Here is a 25,764-nt window from a genome sequence, read left to right as displayed (position 1 = left end):
GAAGGAATGGAACCCACAGTTCAGGAAGGCATCATCCTAGATGAAAGATAGGGCCCTTTTCTTCCTCTGGGAGAAAACAGGACCACAGAGGAGAAAGGATGGGAAAGACAGGGACTGGAGATGAGGGAGTTCACTCATAACCCTCCATTTGGTAATGGAAGGAAAGAGAAGCCAGGATCACCTGTTGAGACAGAGAAGGGAGGGAATGGGTGGGAAACTCAAGAGGAGTGGTGAAAATTTGGAACCAATGTCTTGCAGAGATTGGAAGGATAAATTTCCACAATATGTTATGTGTGGTCTCTTGTAGCTCCCAATGGCCTGATGAAGGCATGCAGAGGGTAGTAGGAAGCAGCAGGGTGGGGATGTTGAAGAAAAAAAGTATGAGTGAGATTAATATCAAAAGGGCTGCATTTGAGGTGTGAGAGGAATAGAGGATGAAGGCAGGACAAGGCTGATAGACTGGGATGAGGAGAAAAGCTAGAGGACTAGACACACATTAAGGTATAAGAAGGAGCTTGGCTCCAAATCACCTGCAAGGTGGAGCATCTGCTATAAGACCTCAGAAATGGAGCTTGAATCTGAAAGCTTTGACTTCTCTGTGCACATCCTTACACTGTGTTTGTGCTATCTTTCCCCATCAAGTCCAGTGGACCTCTGGAGCCTGAGTTTCCACTGCTCCAGGAGACATCTGCCTCTCCCATTGAAGGGCCCCTCTCTGGACCTCTCAAAGAGAACTTTCCAGATGCTATGTGGTCTGTTTTAAGTCAGATTATTTCAGTCATGTCCTATCAATTTGGTGAAAAGATGTGTCCAGCTCCTTTTACTGACAAATAGGAACCTAATTCCATATGGCCATTGAAATTTTCTAATTGTTTCTCACTAGTTTTGTGTGACCCCTCAAAGGCAGACAGTCCATCTGTTATGTTATTTTCATAACTTGATGGCAAACTCATTAAAAGCATGAACCAGGTCTTCCATGCCCCTTGTATACACAACCCATTCCATGGAGCCTGGTGCTGGCACATGGCAGGGCACTCAATGCATGCTAGTGTGAAGCTGAATTCATATACCAGGAGATTCCTATTAGTGTTTAAACTAAAGAAATGCCGAATAACCATTAGTCATGAAAAATACTTGCTTAAAGACAAATTGATTCATTAAATCCTTCAGCAAAAGTCATTGACTGTCTACCTTTTGCCAGGGGTTATGCTAGACATTGGGGATGAAAACAGCCCTTCCTCCTATTCCCAGTAGCAGGGGGCTTACAATCAGGCAGACGACACAGATACATACAAATCATGATCACAGAGTATGGAAGGATTGGGATATCCAAGAAGCAACATGGTGCACAGAGTAGGATGTAGTCTCTCCATCTGGGTGTCAGTAAGGCATGGCAGATATGATGGTATTTGAGAGGGGCCAAGGAGGACAAAGAGAATTGGCGCAGCCAGGGAAGTGAGAGAGAAGACTGGACAGGGAGAAGAGACTATTCAAGGACATGGAGACTGCAGAGCATTATGTTTTGCAAACGTCAGGGTGAGATGCCTCTCGGGGCATGGCAGGACATCAGGCCAGGAAAGCAGGTGGGTGCCAAGCCTTGAGGAATGCCAGCCTTGATTCTCAAACTTTAGCCACGGAAGTATTTAATCACAGTCTCACTGCAGTGCAATAAGTGAAACGAACAACAGCCAAGCAGATTTGGTGGTAGTGGGGAACACAGAGGCCCCCTATTCAGCTCTGTCTAGATTCCACTCTCGCCTCCCAACACCTGATGTGATGAAAGAGGAGGCCCTGACAAACTGCCAGGGCTTTACGTGTCTATTTGAAAAACATCACGGAGGCAACTGGGGGGAAGCAGGTGACTACTGAAAACCAAGAGAAGGGCACTCAAGCAGAGCAGTGCTTTAGAAAGGCTAGCAGCAGAAGGGTTTCGAACATGATAGAGAGAAGAGACTGCAGCAGTTACGGGTGAGAGAGGAGGCTGGCCTAGCCTGGGTAGTGGGTGGGAGCGGAAAAGAACATGCAGGTCAAGAGCCTGGTACAGCTCTATACAGGTGGAATCCATAGGAACTCGAGATGGGATGGAGAGGACCAACCTGAGAGAGAGAATCATGGGGAGAGTCAAGTGACTTTGCAAATGGGTGTCCTAGGGATTGAAGTGCTGGGTGCAGCAGAGCCCTGATTATGGCAGAGGGAAAGTCAAGCAGGACAGGACAGAAGCCACGGCCTGTCTTCTGAACCTCCAGGGCATGGAAGCCTGGTGGGAGAAGGGGTAGGCGGTGGTCGTCCTGATTTGTAAACTCGTGTCCTCACACTGCTGGGGCGGGGAAACTGTGCAGCAGAGTTTCTCCACTCGGACAGAGCTGGGGTGGAACTGGCCCACACTTGCTTTGCTGGAGGCAGGGTAATTTGGGAACATATTTTTGGAAAGCAATTTGCATACCATCAAGTTATAAAAATGTTCAAACCTCTTGACCTAGTAATTCTACACATGGGAATTTGTCCTGAGGAAATAGTTCAAAAGAGTGAAATGCTTTTGTTCCTGCATCCAAATGTTAATTAATTAGAAATTATGCGTTGAACTGCATACATTCCAGGATCTCTGCCAGGTGAATGAACATGTTTGCTGTGGCAATGTTTATAATTAGGACATAGTAAACAACCTAAGTTATTTTAAATTCCACAGTGGTTTAGTGCTATGAGACATCCATGTGATAGACTACAGTAGTCCCTCTTTATCCTTGGGGGATATGTTTCCAGACCGCAGTGGATGCCTGAGATCTCAGATAGTACTGAGCCCTATATACGCTATGTCTTTTCAGCCTTATAACTGAGACAACTACTAAGTATAACTGAGACAACTACTATGTGACTCCTGGGCAAGCAGTGTATGCAAAGTGGATACACTAAACAAAGAGATGATTCACATCTCAGGCCGGACTGAGCAGGACTGTGAGAAATTTCATCATGCTACTCAGAATGACATGCAATTTAAAACTTATGAATTGTTTTTTTCTGGAATTTTGCATTTAATATTTTCAGACTGCAGTTGACTGTGGCTAAGGGGGAATGCCTTACTGTGTTATGCTTTACTACTCTCTGATGCAAATGGACACAAAACGGCCTGCTTGCTGCCATGGTTAAGGCACATTGCTGGGAGTTCACTGCCTGGGCCTGAATCCCAACTGTGCCATGCTGTGAGCTGCTTGACCTTGGCAAGTGTCTAAGGATCAGTGTCTTTAACAGTAAGGTGAGTGTGACATTAATACCACCTCATAGAGTTGCTGTCAAGATTAAAGGATAAAAAGTGTGCAATTCCCAGCAAAAAGTATTCAGTAAAAGCCAGTCATTATTTTAAATATGTAAGAAATGTGGGTCAATATAAAAAGACTGACAAAGACTGCCTCAAATTTACAGGCCCGTATTTATAGTTTCAGGAAATATTATGACTGATTTGTCTCCCACATTTTGTCTAGTATCATTGCAATAAAACCTGTGAAGTCACAGGTGACACAGAAAGTCAAGAAATAGTTCATCCCAGGAAGCACAGAATGACGGGCTGGTTCTGTTTGCTCTCTCCTCAGCGGTGTTTGGCCAGCGCTTGGATGAGACTGTGGCCTATGAACAGAAATTCGGCCCCCATCTGGTGCCTATCCTGGTGGAGAAATGTGCAGAGTTCATCCTGGAGCATGGCCGGAATGAAGAGGGCATCTTCCGTCTGCCTGGGCAGGACAACCTGGTGAAGCAGCTGAGAGATGCCTTTGACGCTGGGGAGCGGCCCTCCTTTGACAGGTACATTGCCCTGCTGCAGTGTCCCACCTCTGCCCTCCCCTCTGCCTGGCTTGGCTGGGAGGGCCTCTCCATTCCAGTGAGCTATGGGACTTGCATAGACACTTCTAAGAGCCCTGGCTTGCAACAGAAAGAGCCTTTGTTTTGCTCATGATTGGGATTTTGGGAGACTGGAGCACAGTTAGGAGAGTATGCAGATAGTTTAGGTGACAGATCATGTGAACCAGAACTGGAACCCTGCTGGGCAGATTCAGGTGATGTTTAGGGCACAGGAGAAGGGGTCGTGCAGAGGAGGGGAGAAAGATGGGACCTAGCCTCAGGCCCACCCTTCAGGACAGATGAGGAACATGAAGAGCGGAGCTGGCTGTACAAACACTCGGTGTGGTGGAGAATGCACCAGATCTATATCCAAGGGCACCAGCGACTTTCGTTAGCATTCCAGAAGTGGCCATAACCAGGACTTCTTGTTAGTTTCCAAGATCACAGTACCACGTGATTCTGACTCAGTTCTGAGCCCTTCTGCAAGAGCACATCCTGATATCTTGGCAGCCTGGCATTCCTAAGTCTTCTGTGTGGAGGTCTCCCAGCCCTGTTTGGGGCATATCAGGCATACTGACATTTCCTCCCACCACCCGCTTCCTCCCCACCTTCTCCAGTCACTCAGCTGAGGTTTCCTTCTCTGCCACACTCAGCTAGTAAAATCCCCACCTCATGTTGTGCAGTCTCCTCCCCAGTTGCCTGCGTGAACTTGTCCTGCTGGCATAAGTTTGACTGCTGTTTCCAAATTAGCAGCCCATAAACCAAGGTTTAGTAAGATGGGCCTGAGCTCTATCCAGTTTCCAAAAATGAAAGTTGCCAAGCTTATTTTGGACAATGGGGTTGGGTTGATTCTGAGAAAATTGTGAAGACCTAAGTGTCATCTTGTGTAGAAGCTCCCTCACCCCTCACTCTAATCACCAACGCTGCCCGTTTTTCCTCCAAAGCTTCTCTGAGATCTATTTGTTTCTCTCCATGCTTATGGCCACAGTTGTAGTTTGGACAACCACAGGGGTGTCTTTCCTACCCTTAATAAGTAATAAGCTAATTTCCCACAGGTGCTATATTTTAGTACCCTAGGAAGCAAGAGATGGGGTTCTTATGGGAACAACGGCCCATTATGGGTATCAAACACGGGGACTTTCGGCAGCACCATCAACTGCGTTTTGATATCAGGCACTTGTTCCATTGTGCTCATCACCTTTATATTCAGTTTCTTTTTATGTTTTTAGTTAGCCTTGGCCTGATGAAAGATACAGGTGGGTTGTTGCTAGAGCAATGCCATACAATGTGCCAAAAGGAATAGAGGTGATTGCTAGGATTTGCCAAATAACTGCCTTAGGCTCTAGCCTATGCACTATAGAGTAGGCGTGGGTGTGGGTGTGGGAATTTCTGATTGTTTTGAAATATTTGGGGCTGGAAGGAGGAAAATTACCTTACCTTGTGACATCTCCACACCTAGAAGTGAGGGGTAGAGTTTACACATCCAGAAATAGGAAGGGCCATTGGGGGCTTTTCAGGGGTTTCTCAGGGGCAACTCTTAGGTCCACATAACCCTTGAGAGGACAAGTCTGATTTGGGAGGTGTGACTGGCTCTTATTCGATTCTTATTGTTTAGTTACATTTGAGCATATTTAGGAGAGACCAGGTCTTCTCTCTCCTATTCCACTCATAATTCTGAAAACCCTCTTTTTCCCCTTTTCCTGCCCTGTCTCCACCCCCTTTTATACTCCCCCACTTCTCGTTCCATGGTGTATTTTGGTGTTGAGGGCTGTGCCCTGCAAGGGACAGAGCATAGAATGCTGGATGCATAGGACAGGGAAAGGAGGGGAGGGCTTACAGGGATCAGCCTGACTTTGGAATCATAGAATTGACAAAGCCAGTAACTCAAGAGAGGTCAACAAAACTGGCAAATTAACTCTGAAGTGAAAGTGACCAGTGTTAGATGATTTCCTGAGAGTGAATCTGGCCTGGGAGTGGGAGAGGAAGAGACCAGCCTTGAGACAGTGTTAACCTGACTTGTGTGTGGGAGTTCAGAAGTGGGGCAGTGTGAAAGGGGGTGGAAAGAGGGCAGGAAAGGGAGAAAGGGAGGGTTTTCAGAGTCACCAGCAGACCAGGAGAGAGAAGCTACGCTTGTAACTTTTTCTGCCTCCTATAAAAGGAATTGTAGGAGTCAGTGAGTGGAAGAAGGGGTATTTGGAGAGCAAGGAGCACCCTCCTGGTGTCCCCAACTTCACGGCTGTGGGAACTCACCCAGATCCTCTGCACTGGTTATGTGCTGGGTTCCACCCCAAGATGCCCCCATTAATGAAGGTGAGCAGAGGAGCTGTTTGGTGAGACTCGTGCATGTCTCTCTGGTCTCCTTAGACACAAAACTGTGAACTTTAAAATCTCCTTGCCAAGTTTCCACCAGGATGGACGCTGCCTGGCTACAAAGCCAACACACTTCTCACCCCTATGTGTCTGTGAGAAATGCGCCTACAGACATGCCACATTACAAGCACCAATGCCTCCAGGGAGGGGCTGGCAGAGCCATCTGAGGAGTCTTGGGTAATCCCTGGTGCATCAGTTGTTGAACCCAGAAGCCACCTGGCTCCTGACCTGCTCTTAGCCCTTGATTTAAAAAAAAAAAGAAGAGAATAATTTAAGGGTGTTCTGTTGGGTTAGAGGAACAGCAAACTCCGAAAAAATAATGTTACAAATTTAGACCATAAAATAGACGTCTGAGTTAGCCCTAGTACAATGGGGTGCTCACAGTAAAACAAAAATTTATAGAAATAATTGTATAAGTTCCACGGTGTTGAGTGCTAAAAAGGAAACTCAATACTATGAAAACTTAGAACAGGGGCTTTTCACATGGTCTGGTGTATTTAGGGAGGTCCCCAAGAAAATGACATTTAAGCTGAGACCCAATAAACAAGAATGAGGAGTTAGCTAGGCCCAGCAGTGGGCATGGCTTGTCAGGTTTATTTTTGGTGAAATGAACTGGGAAGCTTTCTGTAAGTTTCGGTGTTGTAAGATGATTTATATAGCTAATTGTGTTCTTTTATTATTACTTTGAAGTATCCATGCTGTAGCTATATTTATAACCCCTTTCTCTTTTCTAATGATGGATGTTTTTGCTGTCTAAATTTCTCCTGATTAAACTGTCTAGGTGTCTTTTTTATTGTTGTCTCTCTTCAAAAGATTCAGTTTCTTTTTTTTTTTTTTTTTTTTCGAGACCAAGTCTCACTTTATCACCCAGGCTAGAGTGCAGTGGTGTGATCTTGGCTCACTGCAACCTCTGCCTCCTTGGTTCAAGTTATTCTCCTGCCTCAGCCTCCTGAGTAGCTGGGATTACAGGCACCTGCCACCAGGCCCAGCCAATTTTTGTATTTTTAGTAGAGACAGCGTTTTGCCATGTTGGCCAGGCTGGTCTTGAACTCCTGACCTCAAGTGATCCACCCACCTCAGCCTCCCAAAGTGCTGGGACTACAGACGTAAGCCACTGTTCCCAGCCAGGATCCAGTTTCTTGACTTACCATTTATGCTGCTTTTTCCATTTCAAACTCTGTTTTCTTCACTCATTCTGTTGGTGTGTTTTGGTGTTCAGGGCTGTGCCCTAGAGTCGGCAGAGCATAGAATCTGGAGGCATAGGGTAGTGAAAGGAGGGGAGGGGCTTACAAGCATCAGCGTGACTTTAGGAGAATAGGTTTGAAGGGATTTGAAAGACTGGTTGGATGGGGGTGAAGGAGAGGTCCCAATCAAATGGGAGTCCCAGGATGCTGATAGAGACAAATGGATGGATTGCAGTGTAGGGACTTTAGGAGGATGCAACTTTTGGACTTTGGGAGAATTCTGCTTCTGCAAATTGTCAGCTGACTGTCTTGCTGCCACTTTCTCAGGAACTTCTCATAACATATTTTGACAAAAGTACTTTTCCTAGCCTGGCTTTGCCTCAGGTATTTTTGGGCAGTGACTCAGCAGGGAAGGATTCTCCAGAATCCCCATGTTAAATGAATGGTTCCTACCCCAGATTTCCTGAGGTCAGCCATGGAGCATAGAGCGGGCTCTGTGCCAGCCCATGTTCTCCTGTTGAGGTACAGTCCACAGGCTGCAAAGAGGGGAGCCTTTTCAGAAAACAGCTCCAACAACTGACTGTCAAAACCAAAATAAAATGCACACAGAGCACCAAGACAGGGCTTTACAATCAAGCCCAGTGTTCTTGCTTCTGTTGCCTCAGATGCCTCCCTTCTCCTCCTCTTGTCCAGATCCACCCCTCCCCTCCCTCCTAGGACCAGGAGACATGTCCTCCAGCCTATTCTATATTTCTCATCACTGAAATCAAGGACATTCCAAGGTTATTCTGGACTTCTTGCCACATCACAGCTTTTCACGATGCTACCGGGGCTGCTACCTAAGAATGCCAGGTCTTATCAATATGAAATAAACAAACATTTCTTCAATAATCAGCTTCAGGAATATGGTAGTGAATCTTATTTTCTCTTGCAGCATTGCAGAATCAATGCAACTGCCTTGTAAGCCAGGGGTCAACAAACTTTTCTTAATGGACCACATATTAAATATTTAGGCTTTGCAGGCCAGATGGTCTTTACCACAACTCTAATACTCTGCTCAGTACATAAATGAACAAGTGTGGTGGTGTTATTCTATAATTTTACTTACGGATGTTGACATCTGAATTTCCTACAATTTTTAAATCATGACACACTCTTCTTCTTGTGAGTGTTTTTCCCCCAGCTATTTAAAAATGTAAAAATAATTCTTAGCTCCCAGGCTGTACAAATAGAGGTAGTGGGACAGATTTGGCTCCTGGCCCGTGACTTACCAAGCCCTCCTGTAAATGGAGAAGCCGAACTGAAGAACCGTGCCTCTTTCAGTCAGTCAGGCCCATGGCGAGGCCTCCTCTCCTCATGCTCCAGGCTGACGCACATGCTGCCTGCCTCATGCCCTAACTCCTCACTGCCTTTCAGAGCTCATCTGAGGTACTCTTTCATCTGAGAAGTCATCTACGTGTTCCCATCTCTGCCTTGGGTGTTCTTTTTCCACACTTCCATAGGATCCTGAGTCTTGGGCTTCCCATATCATGGCATTAACCACACAGTATTGTAAGGACTTTATAATGCTTGAGTCCCCACAGCTTTGTGACTCGATGGGGCCAGGGCTCCATCCCTGGACTGGATGGCTACTGATGTCTTTTCGATTGGCGACTGAAATCCCAGTGCTTGACAAGTATCTTGCAGTATCTTGCACCTAATAGGTTTTCTCAATGCTTATTGATTGAGTGAATTATTGAGCAAATACGTGAGTGAACCTCAGAACTATTTTAAGCACTCTGGAAGATTAAAGAGATGAATGGACCAAGGATATAAAGGAGGTAACATAAGCAATATTAGAGACTAATTAGACAATGCTAATTGTGAGGCACTAATGATGAAAATCATTAAGGAAGGTTTAGTCAAAATGTAGACCTTGAACTTACCTTTGAGGTAGGTGGGTGGAAGAGATGGAGGAACATGTATTCAGCATTGTTGTTCCAGAAGGGTGAATTAGCAAAAATGTTTTGGTCTGATTCTTCTTTATCAGATTCTACTCCTCTGCAAAATTTCCCTTTGTAATTTATGGTTCTATTCACTGAATCATCAGGATGGAAGTGACGAACATCCTAAAGTTTTTCTTTCAAAGAGGTTTCAAAGAGCATTGCTTCTTTTCTTCCAGAGACACAGATGTGCACACTGTGGCTTCCCTGCTAAAGCTCTACCTACGAGACCTCCCAGAGCCCGTGGTTCCCTGGAGCCAGTACGAAGGGTTCCTGCTCTGTGGACAGCTCACGAATGCGGACGAGGCAAAGGTTTGCATCTTAGAGTTAGTTGTCCTGCTTTAGAAGAAAGTGATTGGTTTTCTGGACACTATTCTAGTAGGCAGCAGTGGGTCAAGGGGCCCATACTTTTTGGTAAGATAGTCAAAATGCAACTTCCTCAGCAACGAAAGGCATATGAACTCAATCATGATGACTGGCAAACCACAGCCTTCATGAGATGTAATAATCCAGTAAAGAACTGGACCATAATCAAATACTGCTGGGTCACATTAGAAGTAGGGAGAAAAGGAGGATACAGAAGGAGGATTTTAAGCCCGATGGCCTTGCTGAGACTTGCTGGGACACAAGGACAGACTGGAAGGCAGGTGCGAGGTCACATAGTTCAAGCTCTACAGCAGCTTGAGTGTCAGGTGTGGTCATCCAAGGAATGCATGTCCCAGGGAGAGGAAAGGTAGGGAAGGTTTTTTGATTGTTGTTCTTTTTAGCCGTAGCTGCCTGTAGGGTCTGTAACCACCATCTGCAATATGCTTGTGAGAGTGCACAAGTTCACCAGCAGGATTTTTGATCCTGTGTAAGTTATTTCTAGAGAGGCCTTATAGTCAACAGGGATCACACTGTAGTCATGTTATTATAATCAACCAACTAAAGAAACTGATGAAACCCAACCAACAACAATAAACCTCGATGATTTTTAAACAAGATTTTCAAATCCAAGTGATCCATGAAGAACTTTATGTTTATATCAATGACTATGCTAAAAGCCCTCTCTGGCAAAGTGGTGCACTGAAAAATCTATAATGAAGACCTAGATTTAACTTTGATTTTTCCATTATACAGATTATACACCTTTTATAAGACTCAGTTTATTTACTTAGACCAATAAAACTTTCTATGGTAATGGAACTTTTATGTATCTGCACCTTTCAATATGGTAACCACCAGCCACACATGGCTATTAGGCATCTAAAATGTGGCTACTGCACCTGGGAAGCCAAATTCCTAATTTTATTTAATTTTGATTTAAATTTAAGTAGCTACATGTGGCAAGTAACTGCTATATTGAACAGCACAAACTTAGATAATTTTCATAATAATATCATACCATGCCTAGGATTGTTTTGAGGACCCAGGAATATGATACTGGTGGGTGACTTTAATATTTTTTTCAATATAAGGGAAGGTTTATTATCTTCCATACTTCAGAATGTATGAGATAGCCTGCTTCATAGAATATATTTATTTAAAATGAATGGAGAAATAGCACCCTAGCCCTGTAAGAATACACAGCTGTGAGAACTTCCATCCCTGACTGAGGATGGGGGGAGCATCATGATTTGAATAGATCCTGACATAAGAGAAAAGCTGACTTTATATTTCAGGAAAGGAAGAGAACAATAATGATGTGGCTAACATGATACAGATTTTGTAGCTCTTTTCCAAACAAAAATTAGATTGCATGGATCTGAGGCATGATATTTTGTGTGTAACTTAAGAATTTTATTGGGGGAGGGAGAAGGGGATATGAAAAGTCTTAACTTATCCTGGTGTATCTGCTCACTATTGTGAAAGTAATAAAATTTTATGGAATAATGTTTAAAAGGCAGCTAAAAAGATAAATGTTTCAGATTGCATCTCACCCCTGGGTTCTGGGGAGAGCAAAGGAAGCACCTAGATTCTGTTCTGACAGTAAGATTCCCATCCCTGCACTCACTTTAGACTTGCATCTCCCAACTTTTCTCAACCTCAGCATCTTTGAGAGTTTCCACATCTGTGGCAATGCATGTCTACACACAGGGACCAAGGTCCTTCTCACTGGTGAAAATATGGCAGAGGTGGCAGCTAGGAGGGGTGAGTCTGTAGCAACCTTTGCAATGAATTTACTTGACTCAACAGATGAAGGGATCTTAGCATGAAGCTGACGCTAAGCTAAGAAGGTCAACATCTACAGAAGCTGCTCCGTGTAGGCTGACAAGGCTGGAGCGTGTGTTTTCTGCAGGAGAGCCGCTCAAGTTTGAGGAGTGCCTGCATGCCGCATGTGAATTGTGTACTCTCTCTATTTTTTTTTTTTTTTTTTTTTTGAGATGGAGTTTTGCTCTTTCGCCCAGGCTGGAGTGCAGTGGCACGATCTCTGGTCACTGCAATCTCCGCCTTCTGGTTTCAAGCGATTCTCCTGCCTCAGCCTCCCGAGTAGCTGGGATTACAGGCTCGCATCACCATGTCCGGCTAGTGAATTTTGTACTCTCACAGCACCATGTTGCAGATAGTGACTACAGACCCTACGGGCAGCTGTGGTTGAAAAGAACATTGAAAAGCTCACTGTCCCTCTTCTCTCTGGCTCGTGCATTCCTGGTAGACCTTGTCTGACATCCATGGCCATCTATTGCAGAGCTTGAACAGTCTGATCTTGTGCCATCCTCCAGCATGGTCTGCCTGTCTCTGTGAGCCAGCAGGTCTCCCCTAGGCCATAGTGCTTGAAATCCTTCTCAGAAGAATCCTCCATTTCTCACCAGTCTTAAAGTGATTCTGAGATATCTTATTGTGGTCTTATTCTTTATTGGATTGTTACATCTCAAGCATTCTTAAGCAAACAATTAACGTATGAGTTGTTCAACAGTCCTTCCTTAGAGTAGCTCACAGTCAAAGGTGAGATGCAGTGTCATAGTTACAGATAAATAAAAAGTATACATAACAGAAACTATGACCCTTCTAAAAACATTATAAGAGAATTTAGAGTTATTTCCAATTTTTTTTAAACCCACAAAACTACAGGGACAGGAATGACTGCCAAAGTGTTGTTTCTTCACAGATACACCAATTCTGTTCCAGGGTCTCCTTGCTGGCATGTGGGCAGGCTCATTTACTGGCAAATGATTTACTGGTGTCAATCTCTTCCCAGGCTCAGCAGGAGTTGATGAAGCAGCTCTCCATCCTTCCTCGTGACAACTATAGTCTCCTGAGCTACATCTGCAGGTGAGAGGCCCCTGGTATCAACTCTACAGTTTTCAACGCCATCAGAAAGAAGCTCCTAGCTAGAAGAGGAGGGACCACCTCTGTGAACACAGAGATTCTGGTCCAGCACTTTGGAAGATCAGTTGTATTCACGTAGCACTGAAGTAGCTTCCTGTAAAATTTCAAGGATTCTGAAAACCTGGTTGACCCGAAAAATGAATGTGCTCCCCCCTTTAGGCCTGTCTCAGCACTGCTCAGAGTCCTGGGACATGCAAGAGAACCCAGAATCCTTATAATTATTCTAGAATGATCTCCCATCTTTGTGACTCTGAGCCATAGCTTAGCTCCAGGGAGACATTCATTCTGGTTATTGTCCTTCAGCCTTTTCTGGGGACCTGCTGTGCACCACCCCTGTGGCCACTCTAGCTGTGGATTGACCCAGATCTGGCTGAGCTGGGCTGGGAACTGGGATCTTCATCCCAGACTGATCTGAATTTTGTCTTTTATTTTTAAAAAGTAATTTGTTGTAGATCCTAGATAATAAAAGTCATACTTGCTTGACTTGGAAACCAGGAAGATACAGCAAACGGTAAACGAGAAATAAAAAGGACCCACAATCCCTTCACCAGCAATAAGTACTGTTAACACTCAGGCATTTTCCCTTCTGGGTGTTTTCTCTCCATGATAGATCTTTTCACACCTTAATATAAATATAGGGGAATAATATTTTATTCTAAATCAAAATTATATAAAGGATTGTATCCTGCATTTTTGGTTTAATGTTTTATTATGAGCATTTCTCTGTGCCATAAAATTAGATTATGAATAACTTCATAATATTTCATAATGTTTCATCATTTGGACACATCACCATTTATTTAATAATTGCTCTGTATTTGAAATTGTGTTGCTTCAGTCTATCCATTTTTTTTTTTTTTGAGACGGAGTCTCGCTCTGTCACCCAGGCTGGAGTGCAGTGGCGCAATCTTCGCTCACTGCAAGCTCTGCCACCTCCCGGGTTAACGCCATTCTCCTGCCTCAGCCTCCCTAGAAGCTGGGACTACAGGCGCCCGCCACCATGCCCGGCTAAATTTTTGTATTTTCAGTAGAGACGGGGTTTCACCGTGTTCGCCAGGATGGTCTTGATCTCCTGACCTCGTGATCCGCCCGCCTTGGCCTCCCAAAGTGCTGGGATTACAGGCGTGAGCCACCGGGCCTGGCCTCTATCCATTTTTAAATGGTTTTTAGAGAGCGTATTTAGAAATTTCCTATTTTTACAGTGAATCTGAGTGCTTTGTGCCTCAAAAGGGGTAGAATTTTAGCAAAAATTCATTATTAGTTATGGTGCATCTGCCGAGAATTAGCAATGCTTGTGCTCTAATCAGAGGAGGAGAGCAAGGAGGTACCATGGATTCCCCAGCCCTGAAATCTTCTTACCAATAGTTTTCCTCTCTGGAGACGTGGGTGGGATGGGTGCTGAGAGCTGGGAGATAAGCCTATCAGGGCAAGACATGGGTACGGTCAGATACCCATTTTACCTTTTCTGGTCCACTCTGAGGTCCTGGAAGTGGATCTTATCTCTTGCTTATGTGATTCCACCCACCTCCCACAACCCGCACCCCAGCAGCTGGGCAGGACCCTCCTAGTTTCTCTTCCTTCCTTGGTCTTGGGTCTTTCAGGATGAGGCTAAATTCTTGTGGGCAGAGCAGGCTGGTCTCATTCCTGAGACCGGGAGGAAAGCATTAGATCCATCCCTGAGTTCTTGTTGGAACCCTGTAGTGCTTCCTCCTGGCTACTTCCTGCTTTCTACCATGGGATTTCTTGGCTGCCTGCAGGTTCCTACATGAAATACAGCTGAACTGTGCTGTTAACAAGATGAGCGTGGACAACCTGGCTACTGTGATTGGTGTGAATCTCATCAGGTCGAAGGTCGAAGACCCTGCCGTGATCATGAGAGGTATGGCCGGTCCCATAGTGAAAGCAGGTACACAGGAAGTAACAATTACAACACTTCCCCTGATATTTATGTACTGCTCTGTAGTTTGCCAAGCATTTTCAGCTGGTTATCTATCTCATCTGAATCATGCAATAGCCTTGTGAGGTAGGCAGGGCAGGAATTGTGTCTATTTTTCAGATCACAACAAAGGATAGAGGTCAAGGGTTTGCCCAATGGTCCCACAGTACAGTAGACTAGCACAAAAATAGCCAATGTTTCTTAGTCTTTTATTACTTTTACACACCCTTAGCCAGATGGAGCAAGTAGGTTTCATTTTCTTTTATTTTTATTTATTTATTTATTGAGTTGGAGCCTCACTCTGTTGCCTAGGCTGAAGTGCAGTGGTACGACCTTAGCTCACTGTAACCTCTGCCTCGCGGGTTCAAGTGATTCTCCTGCCTCAGCCTCTCGAGTAGCTGGGACTACAGGCATACACCCCTACATCCAGATAATTTTTGTAATTTTAGTAGAGACAGAGTTTCACCATGTTGGCCAGGCTGGTCTCAAGGTCCTGATCTCAAGTGATATTCCTGCCTTGGCTTCCCAAAGTGCTGAGATTACAGGTGTGAGCCACTCTGCCCAGCCAGGTTTATTTTATGAGCCAGCCCACAAAAAGGCTGCTTATAAAGCTGTGCTGTGCAGGCTTCTGAAGCTGTGTCCTGACACAGAGTACTGATATCTGCCACGGGTGTGGGGGCAGAAAGCCTGGCACATATTTGCTGTGTGTCTGATAAGAAACCATAGATCATATTGAGGACCACATCAGGAGAGAAAGATGTCTTTATTTTCTCTGCTGTTTTATTGCCTACTTTCCTGATCAAAAACAAATCCAGTGGACTATTGGCTCCCTCTGAAACAGCTCCCTCTTTCATTCTACTCCCATGTCCTTCTATTCCATCCCTTTCAACATAGTATCCAACTCCAAGCAATTAAAAAGGGTCTTTTGAGAAGAAAAATGAGGCCCTTCTGGGCCTTGTAGTTTTAGAACCGAGTTTGGAGACATCCACGGATGGGGATCCTTGAGGACTGGCTACCTGTCTCCTACACTACACTACAGATCTTTTTCTTCTTTCTTTCAGGGACTCCTCAGATCCAAAGAGTGATGACTATGATGATCAGAGACCATGAAGTCCTCTTCCCCAAGTCCAAGGATATACCCCTATCACCCCCTGCCCAGAAAAACGACCCCAAGAAAGCTCCAGTGGCCCGGAGCTCTGTGGGCTGGGATGCCACTGAAGACCTCCGAATTTCTAGGACAGACAGCTTCAGTAGCGTGGTAAGGCAAAAAGAACCTTTTCTGCTTCCACTGGGTTCTTCCTTTAGTCCAGGCCATCCCACGTAAGGTCCGCTCTGGGAGGGCAATTTGGGGAGTTTTAGGTGATGCAGTGTCAGTGGGCACAGCTGGTACAGACTCATCTGAACATACCTTGAAAGCCTGGCCTCTTTCCAAATCTAGTTTCTACTGGCATCTTTGAGGGGGGTGAGTAACAAGTGTGCCAATCGCCCAGTGACTGAGCAATGAGGGTCCTCACTGAAGCCCACTCTAAAAGAGAGACTCAAATACAGTCCAGAGAAGTTCAATGGGAAAAAATGTATACCACATTGTAAATGCTTTGGTGGGAATTGTTGAAAATTCTGGGTGAATGTCCAGAGAAAACTGGTTTCCTGCTAACCCATGAAACGTGATTCCTTTCTCAGAGTATGTGATGTGTTTGTGTAATATTTCTCATTCCTCGATAAGCCGTCTCAGCCATGTCAGCCCCCACGTTTGTGCTGAAGGGTTGAAACTCACGTTCCCAATGTCCAAAAGCTCTGCTGACTCTGAAATGTAGACTATGTGAGGGCAATAATTTACAAAGGTCAAATATTTTTATATATTTATAGGAACAAATACTTTTACAAAGAACATGTGAACTTTATATAGTAGCTTGATCTTTATGTGTGACCAACAAATGGATTTCAGATTTCTAGTTGACCAGATGATTCAAGTTACCTACAGTACTGTTAACCCTGAAGATTTTTTTAAAAGGCAGGTAGTGGGTGGTAGTTGTGATTTTTCTTAGGATAGGTCTTTCTGGATGCAATGCATTCTACTAACACTCTAAAACTAAAATAAGATTTAAAAACGCTCATACTTCATGTAACAAGATCATCCCACAGTCCTTGAGAATAGCTATTATTGTACTCATTTAATAGGTTTCTGCCATTTCTTGATTTCTGTAGGTAGTCACAATGCTGGGAAATTTACACCGCTCACCTCTAGAGTCCTCATGTTACATAACATTGTAAGGCAGAATTTGTCATTCGTATTGTGTTATTGAGGAGCAGAAACTCAGAGAGGTTGAGCAGCTGGCCTAATGTAGTAGCACTAGCTTGTTATAGAGGAGGACTCAGATCCAGTTCTCCCTTCAGGACCCAGGTGCCTCTAACTCCAGGTGGGGTTTCTGAAGCAAGTGACTGGCTACAAAGGTAAAGTGAGGGCTTGAACCCGATTGTCTGAGTTTATGTTTAGGTCTCACTTGATCTTAGCCAAAAGGCCAAAAAGTGATTGATTTTATGTTTAGGTCTCATATTCTGTCTCCTTTTTCTTTATAATTTCATTTAAAAATATATAATATATGCATATAGTTCAAATAATCAAAAAGATAGAAAAAGGTATACATGGAGAAGTTCTCCTGCCTCCCACCCACCCCATCCCTCTCTGCCTTAGTTTCTTATTTATCCTTCCAATGTTCCTTCATGAAAATATAAGAAGACATGAGTGTAAATTATTTACCTCCTTTTTTACACAAAATGTATTATAATTCTCTCTCTCTCTACAGTCACACACATACACATACAGTCATACACACACTCTTACACACAACTCTGTATCTTGCATTTTCGTACTTAGCAGTATATCCTGGAGACTTTTTCATGTCAATACATAGACAGCTACCTCATATGACCTCATGTTTTCGGGAGGTGTATAGTGTCCCATTCTGTAGATGTACCAGTCCTTATAGATGAACAGACTGCTTTCCGTTCTTTTCTTTTTCTTTTTCTTTTTTTTTTTTTTTGAGGCAGCGTCTCACTTTACTGCCTAAGCTGGAGTGCAGTGGTATGATCACAGTTTACTGCATCTTTGACCTCCTGCTGAGGCGATCCTTTGGCCTTAGCTTCCCAAGTAGCTGGGACTACAGATGCATACTACCATGCTGGGCTAATTTTTTTTGCATATTTTTTGTAGAGACAGGGTTTCATCATGTTGCCCAGACTGGCCTCAAACTCCTGAGCTCAAGCGATCCACCCTCCTCAGCCTCCCAAAGTGCTGGGATTACAGGCGTCAGCCACTGCACCCAGCCTTTCAGTTCTTCATACTACAAACAAAGCTATAATAAATAACCTTAGGACCTCCTTTTGTACTCAGGTAGATGTATTTCTCAAATACATTTTCAGAAGTGGGCTTGATGGGTCAGAAGGTAAATAGATTTGATTGTGTGATTTTGAAACAGATTATTGGAGTTTGTGTCTTTTTACACTTCTGGAAGCAATGCATGAAAGAGCTGTTTTCCTACGGTTTCACCAACAGAGTGTGTTGTCAAATTTTGGGGGCTTGCTCATCTAATAAGTGAAAACTGGCATTTCAGTAATTTTAATTTTAATTTGAGTTTCTCTTATTATTAGAGAGGCTGAACATCTTTTCTTATGTACAAGGACTAGCTCTGTGAGCTGCCTGATCCTGCCCTTTGCCCATAATTATATTGCTTGTTGATCTCTTTCGTCACAATGTTTATGAAGTTTATCTGTAGGCCGGGCGCGGTGGCTCAAGCCTGTAATCCCAGCACTTTGGGAGGCCGAGACGGGCGGATCACGAGGTCAGGAGATCGAGACCATCCTGGGTAACGCAGTGAAACCCCATCTCTACTGAAAAATACAAAACACTAGCCGGGCAAGGTGGCGGGCGCCTGTAGTCCCAGCTACTCGGGAGGCTGAGGCAGGAGAATCGCGTAAACCCGGGAGGCGGAGCTTGCAATGAGCCGAGACACCACCACTGCACTCCAGCCCGGGTTACAGAGCGAGACTCCGTCTCAAAAAAAAAAAAAAGTTTATCCCTGTTAAGGAGAGTAACCAATTGTCTGATATGCATAGCAAATACTTTTTGCCATTTTTTTTTTTAATTTGGTATGTGGTGATTTGTTACTCTGTTTTGATTTTTGTTCTTTTTAATTTTTTAGGTCATGGAAATCAAAAAGTCAAATTTATCAAATTTTTATGGCTTCTGGGTTTTCAGTCATAGTTACAGAGACCACCCATTCTAAGATTACATAAGGATCCTACTTTAGGACTCTTTAACCACAAACAAACACTTGATTTTGGTGAGCACTTCGTCTCTAGAACATGGTTCCCTTAGTGCAATATCCTTTTGGAAAAAAATGCCAGTGCAGATAATCAATTAATGTGATACATTAAGAATTTCATAGGTATGCTCCCAAGAAACATTTGTTTTGGGGTCTCTAATCCTTACCCTGGGAGCGTGACACACAGAGGTGAAAACCCCATGTGACATCCATGTCTGTTTCTTTTCTAGACAAGCGACTCTGATACAACCAGCCCCACCGGACAGCAGCCGAGCGATGGATTTCCGGAGGACAGCAGCAAAGTACCCAGGGAGAAGCCAGGAGATTGGAAGATGCAGCCTCGTAAAAGGACTCAAACACTCCCTAACCGGAAATGTTTCTTGACATCAGCTTTTCAAGGTGCCAACAGCAGCAAAATGGAGATCTTTAAAAATGAATTCTGGTCGCCTTCCTCAGAGGCTAAGGCAGGGGAAGGGCACAGGAGAACGATGTCTCAAGACTTGCGCCAACTTTCTGACTCCCAGCGGACTTCCACCTACGATAACGTCCCTTCCCTGCCAGGGTCCCCTCGGGAGGAAGCCAGTGCACTCTCTTCCCAAGCCTGTGACTCCAAGGGAGATACTCTTGCCAGTCCAAACTCTGAAACTGGGCCGGGAAAAAAGAACTCTGGAGAAGAGGAACTTGATTCTTTGCAGAGGATGGTCCAAGAGCTACGAAAGGAAATAGAAACACAGAAGCAAATGTATGAGGAACAGATTAAAAAGTAAGTCAGACAGAGGGGCACTGAGAGGCACTTGGCTTCCATCTTTAGAGATAAGAGGGATTGTTCCCACCCGCCAGAGAAATCACATCATGAAGCTTCAGTTTGGGGAAGACAGTAATCTATGGCAGGTCTAGGAAGGAAAGAGTAAAGGGAACAATGAGATGACTAAATTGGTGAACACTCTAAAGTTTAGACTAGATTTAGGAAATGTAAATATCTAGCTTAAATAGCTTGATCAATAATTTCCAAACAGTGGTTCTTTAAGAATCAACGTGCTTTAATTAATTTAAAGGAAATTTTTTTTTTTTATGTTAAGGTCATTCATTGATTCTGCAAACATTCCTTGAGCCCCTCCTCTGTGCCAGGCACATTCTAGTTGTTAGGGTATAGCACTGAACAAAAGAGACAAAAATCCCTGCACTTATAGAACTTCTTCTAGTGGGGACAGATGGACAATACAAATATATAATAAAATATATGTTATATCAGCTGATGGCAAGTGCTGTGGAGAAAAATAAAGTGGGTCAGGAGGTTGGAAAGTTCAAGGAACGGGTTCCAGTGTAAAATAGAGGGATCAGGGAAGGCCTCCCTGAGAAGGCAGCAGGTGAGTAAAGGCCTGAAGGAGATGAGGAGCAAGTCAGGTGCATAGATGGGAGATGACTATGGCCGGTGCTGAGGCTGTGAGAAAGGATCAGGCCCCCATGGTCCCACCCAGAAAGAATGGAAGCCACCTGAGGCCAGGGAGAGTGATTAGCAGATGAGGGTGGAGAAGTACAGGAGGCCAGGACGCAGTAGGGATTTGTCAGCCATTGGAAAGCCTGAGTAAGACATAAGCTTCTGGGTGGTTTCAACCTGGTTTATGCTTCATTGGCTCACTGGCTTCCCATTGAGCACTGGCTGCAGGGGGCAAGCAGAGGTGGGAGGCCAGTTAGGTAGCTATTGCCTCTGTCACATGCAAATTCCCAAGATCTATGCACACAATTTGTTCTCTTGGGTAAGTAGAGTATTTTATTGAAATATTTTTCGCACTACTGATTGGCCAGCAAATTTGTTTTCAGGAGAGAAAACCTTGATCCACCTGTGCCCATATTAGCACTAGTCATGAGGCAGTGAAATGTGAATTCGTGGGCTCTTAGATTTATGGCTACGTCTTAGTCCATGCAGACTCAGGTATCTGAAGGGAAGGCTTCTGTGAGCCCTCATTCATTGTTCCACACAGAGAGCTGCCATCCAGAAGCAAAATGTAGCTTGTTTATCTAAGAACCTGAAACCAACCATTTGTAGAATTAAAGACTTCTGTGACATCTTGGCAGTGATCAAAGCAGTCCCATAGAAAACTCATGCTGCACTCACACATGAGTATCTTCAACAGGGTAGGAAAAGAACTGGCTGCCACAGAGGTGGCTGCTCCTTCTGAATGGAACAGGGTCCTCTGAATCCACCAGTCGAGGAAGCCTCCCATCCCAGGCTCCTGAGCCCACACAGACTCCACCTCCCACTGGAACCCATGGTCGGGATCTAGCATAGTGCCTTACTTGGAATTTCTTCCAGAGCCAGAGGGGTACAGAGAACTTGGAGAAGAAAAGTAGATTTGTAATGAGAGGATCAGAAGGAATGAGATCAATTTAGCTTTAAGAAGAGATAGGCAGGGGTAGGCGAAGTTCTGAAGATGGATTGTTACCCACAGAATAGACCAAAGCCCTTGAAGGTAGAACCCAAGTTTTGGGCTCACATGGGAGCTCGAGTCTCCCTTGTGCAAATGGGCAGGCCATTTGGGGAGAAGGGAGGCACATTCTACAGAATGAAATTCTGAAACAAATTTCCAGTCACACAATCAGCATATGTATACTCATTGCTAAGAGTTAATTCAGCACAGCCTGGCAGGGGGCCACTACATTAGGGTTTTGGCCAGTAATGATGAAAATCCTGGCAATTCAGGAATCCCACAGATTTTTCACCTAGCGTGGGATTCAGAAGAGAGGATGAGACTGCCAGCATCACGGCTCCCCAAAGGGCAGTTCCCTCTGTTTCTCCAAATCTTGGTCCCCAGGAGATCCTTAATAAGAGAGGGTGCTGGTCTGTGCTCTCCATTGACACAGGATGAGGAGGCACTCATGAAAAAGAGGTGTGAGAAATCTGGAATATGGATGGGGCTTCCAGGATTGATACAAGGTGCTATGGGAGTGAATATGTAGATCTATTAGAGCTGGTCTCTTCTGTCAAAGACTTTGTTATTGGGTTGAAGATACAAAACAAAATGACATAAAAAAAACCACAATAGATGTCACAAGATGGTGTTAAATGACAAAGGAGGGGCTCAGAAGTGCTGTGGGGATTCAGGTTTCCTGGGACATCTTCATCATCGGGACATAGCTGAGAGGTTGGATAAGGGTCTTGTGATTTGAAAAGTAAAATGAACAGCAGGTTGTGAGCAAGGGGGACGGAAGAGCCTAGAATGAATTGGCATATTCTTTCACTCTTTTCTTTCCTTCCCTGTAGCCTTGAGAAGGAGAATTACGACGTTTGGGCTAAGGTGGTGAGGCTCAATGAAGAACTGGAGAAGGAAAAGAAGAAGTTTGCAGCCCTAGAGATCAGCCTCCGCAACATGGAGCGCTCCCGGGAGGATGTCGAGAAGAGGAACAAGGCCTTGGAAGAAGAAGTCAAGGAATTTGTCAAATCCATGAAGGAACCCAAGACTGAGGCTTAAGGATCCCAGGAGTACTGCAAGGACAGCCTGAGAGAGGCCTAACTCTGACCCCTTTCTCAGTGCTACCTGATGACGGGGATACAAAATTACTCTCTGAGAGGGAAAGGATATTTTGAGGGAAACATTAAATTTCCCCATAAATAAATGAATAGAGTTTGCAGGAAGGTGAGGGTGAACAGAGATGTGTGTGGACATCTCTGACCGTCCATCGCTGTATTCAAATGGATTTTGTTATTCCACTCCGGTCTCAGGCATGACCATGTCCAACAAAGATATTCAAGGCAGCACATCTCAGGACCCAGGCAATAGACTGGCCCCAACACAGGCTGGGCTGAGGTGTGATTAATTCTTTGTTTTTTGTGTGGAACAGCTCACCTTGTCAGACAGCCTGAGGGCATCTCTGAGACACAGGGGCAGAAAATGACATTCATCTTTTGAGTCCTCATCCATGGAGTGCTGTGCTTGGGGGGCTGCATCTGCTGAAACGAGAACCCCATTTTTCCACCCCACCATGATGCCCGTTCTCCAGGTCTTCTCCAACTTATTATTAGGCTAAACCAGAACAAGCAACAAACTGTATTTATACAAGCAAAATTAATGAGAAAATTATATTCAAATAAAGCAAAAATTAAAAAGCAAGGCTATTGCTAATCCATACAGCACCTTTGTGAGAATTAGCAAAAGACACTCCTCCCTTGGGGCAGATGGCTTGCTGAGCAGGGCATGGGCTGAATTTCAGTCCTGACTTGCCTTTCAGGGACAGGTGTCTCTATACTTCCTGAGCCCCCATTTCTTCTGTGTTTCACACAATTGCTGTGGGGATTACATGAGAAGATACAATCTAGTCCCTACTTGCTTTTTAATTGTGGATGGAGGGCCTGGGAACAAAGGCTTCCTACTATGATATGATTTGTTGTGGGTTTGGACATTAATTGTCATGATAATAGTTTCTTTTTTCCTGTTTCACCAAAATGCAAATGATTTTACCCTTCAAAGGGACAACAGGCCCTGGATGATAGGTGGGAAAGGGGCTTTCCTAGTGGACAGTTGATTCTTCCCCTTCTATGTCAAGCCAGCCTGGCAGAGGCCCTGGTCAGGCCCTGGACCTCTAGGTAGGTTGGTTGAGTCTTTTTTGTTGTTACCATTCTAATTAGATGGTCTCTTTTGACTGGGTACCTCATCAACAGAAAATGTTTGAGCATACACCCCCCCAATATATTTATTTATAAATTATATACATGTACTACTATAGTACTCCATAATGTATATTATAAAACACACAGAACAGGAATTGAATAATAATGAGATAAAAACAAAGATCAATAGATATTCCCAAGTGTGCTTTCAGCTCTGGAGACCCCTGACCCAGTTGCCGAGCAGGTATTACCTGTACCAAATTTACGTCTTTCATCCCATTGCTCCCATAAATGTGCTTGAACTCTTGAAGCCCCATGGCTTAATTAGTGGTTTGGAATCTATGGTTGCCTCAGTGAGAGTTTAGCCTTCCCCAGCACGTGGGCCTCCTCTGTCATTCCTTTTTCTCTCTGTCTCCTTCATTCTGGTTAGTCCTCCCTTCCTATGGCCATGACTTATTACGCACAGAGTGAAAGTACAGACAGGAGCATCAGTGTTTCTTGGTCCCGCTACTCAAGGCCTGCTCCACCAACACCAGCCCCTTTGAGGACCAGATTGATGGAGGAGGGGGCGACTCTTACAGCATTCCCATCTAGGCTTGCTTGCAGAAGATTGAGGGGAAATTCATCTACAACATTCATAAGAAAAGCAATAAAGTGTTGGGATTCCTGAGCTGTAGGTGTTTTTAAATTACAGAATAGCAAACATGGAAACACTTACTGACCACCTGGTTGACGTTATTGAGTGCCTGCATTTCTGCCAGGCACATATCCTTGTGTTCTCCCGTAGATTCCTCACAATGACTCTTTGGGAGCTAAAACAGAGTTGGATATGGAAGTGGCTGCTGTCACAATTTCCAAAGGAAACATTTGTCTGAAGGTACAAAGAGGAGGCTCTCAAGTCTGTTTTGAGGCCCATGTCATTGGACCTTGCTGGGTCTGGAAGCCAGAGTTCATGCTGAGTGGAAGTGCCACGTTTGAATTCCAACTACCTCCTGATCTGGCAATGTCTCTCATTCTATTTTTTCCCACCAGTATTATGAAGCGACAAAGCAGATGTTGGCCTCAGAAGCACCAGACAGCCTGCAAGTGTCAATCCTTCTTCACAATCAAGAGCAGAGTCTGGCTCACTTCAGTTGCCACTATTTGCTCCTGTGCCACCTTGCATACAAGGAGAAGACGAGAAACGGGGTTTTTTAGGACCCTGGGACCTTATGAGTGCAAGGGTCACGCAAACCCCTTCATCCTGCTGGAAAAGGCTGGGAGGAGGGAACCCCTGAGGGCCAGAAAAGAAGATCTGGAGTCTGATGGCACTGTTTTAATGCCCTCAAAAGGCATGCATGTGATTGCATGACCAGGTAGCTCCAGGCCTCACCTGGACCAAAGGGCCAGGTTCTAGAAGGCAATACCTGGAGACTGACCTGTGTTGGGTGTGCTGTTGGACTCTGCAGCAACTACCTGTACTTTCAGAGCCCTTCCATGGAAAGGACTCCATCAAATCTGCCTTTTTCCCAGCCACACCCCCACCTCTGTGTTACTCGCTCTCCTCTTTGCTCATGGGCTGAGAACCTAGAAAGGTCTTCAATGTGCATTTGAAAACCCCTTGCCCTCTTCCCTCCCAAACTCCTTTTCTGTCAGAGCCTCAAGCTTGTCCCTTATCAGGGTACTCTTAAGTTTGGGGCAGATGTGATGCTTTTCCGGTAAGTCTGCACACTGGATAGGACAATTTGTACTAGGCTATTGACTGGGATGATTCCCCTTCCAGTGGATTCTGGTCAGAGCCTGCAGTCTGGAGAGACCATGTGTGGCACTCTTAGTGCAGAGACAGCTGCATAGGATGTAAACTATAAACATTTTGTTGTTGTTGCTGTTTTGACCAACTTCCTAAAACTGCTCAAAGGCCTGTCCCCTCAGAAAAGCACGAAGCAGGAGACTCCCAGGCTGCCCAAGGCCGCTGAGAGGAGGAGGCCAGAGAACACAGTGGCACAGCAACAGCTGGCTGGATTCCACAGGCTCTGGACCAGAAGATACGTGTACACGAACGCCGTGTAAACTTCCACATTCCACCACTTCCTTTCCAGATAGCAGCAGTGGTCAGGTCACGTGCTTGCCGGAGAGCACAAAAAACATTTGGAGGCTGCTTCTGCAATTAAAATAGGTTGCATTTACAAGAATTACACAAAACCTTTCATCCTGCCAGAGAAGGCTGGGAGGGAGGACCTGAGGGTGG

The 25,764-nt window shown here is 44.7% G+C and overlaps 1 protein-coding gene across 2 annotated transcripts in view; it reads left to right on the top strand.

Annotated features, from left to right (window-relative positions):
- ARHGAP25 (Rho GTPase activating protein 25) overlaps window positions 1–23,036 on the top strand; it is a 91,848-nt gene extending 68,812 nt beyond the window's left edge. For both annotated transcript variants that reach the window (XM_011945268.1, XM_011945266.1), the window contains 7 exons: window positions 3,585–3,792; window positions 9,544–9,676; window positions 12,543–12,616; window positions 14,431–14,552; window positions 15,671–15,867; window positions 19,162–19,694; window positions 22,194–23,036. In XM_011945268.1, coding sequence (XP_011800658.1) covers window positions 3,585–3,792; window positions 9,544–9,676; window positions 12,543–12,616; window positions 14,431–14,552; window positions 15,671–15,867; window positions 19,162–19,694; window positions 22,194–22,401 — 1,475 coding nt within the window. In that variant the 3' untranslated portion in view covers window positions 22,402–23,036. The remainder of the gene's footprint in view (window positions 1–3,584; window positions 3,793–9,543; window positions 9,677–12,542; window positions 12,617–14,430; window positions 14,553–15,670; window positions 15,868–19,161; window positions 19,695–22,193) is intronic.
- Window positions 23,037–25,764: the final 2,728 nt, after the last annotated feature.

The sequence above is a fragment of the Colobus angolensis genome, unplaced genomic scaffold (assembly GCF_000951035.1).
Source record: "Colobus angolensis palliatus isolate OR3802 unplaced genomic scaffold, Cang.pa_1.0 Scaffold24, whole genome shotgun sequence".
Classification (NCBI taxonomy): Eukaryota; Metazoa; Chordata; class Mammalia; order Primates; family Cercopithecidae; genus Colobus; species Colobus angolensis.
Note: the sequence above shows the minus strand (reverse complement) of the source record. Positions and strands in the feature narration are given on the sequence as shown.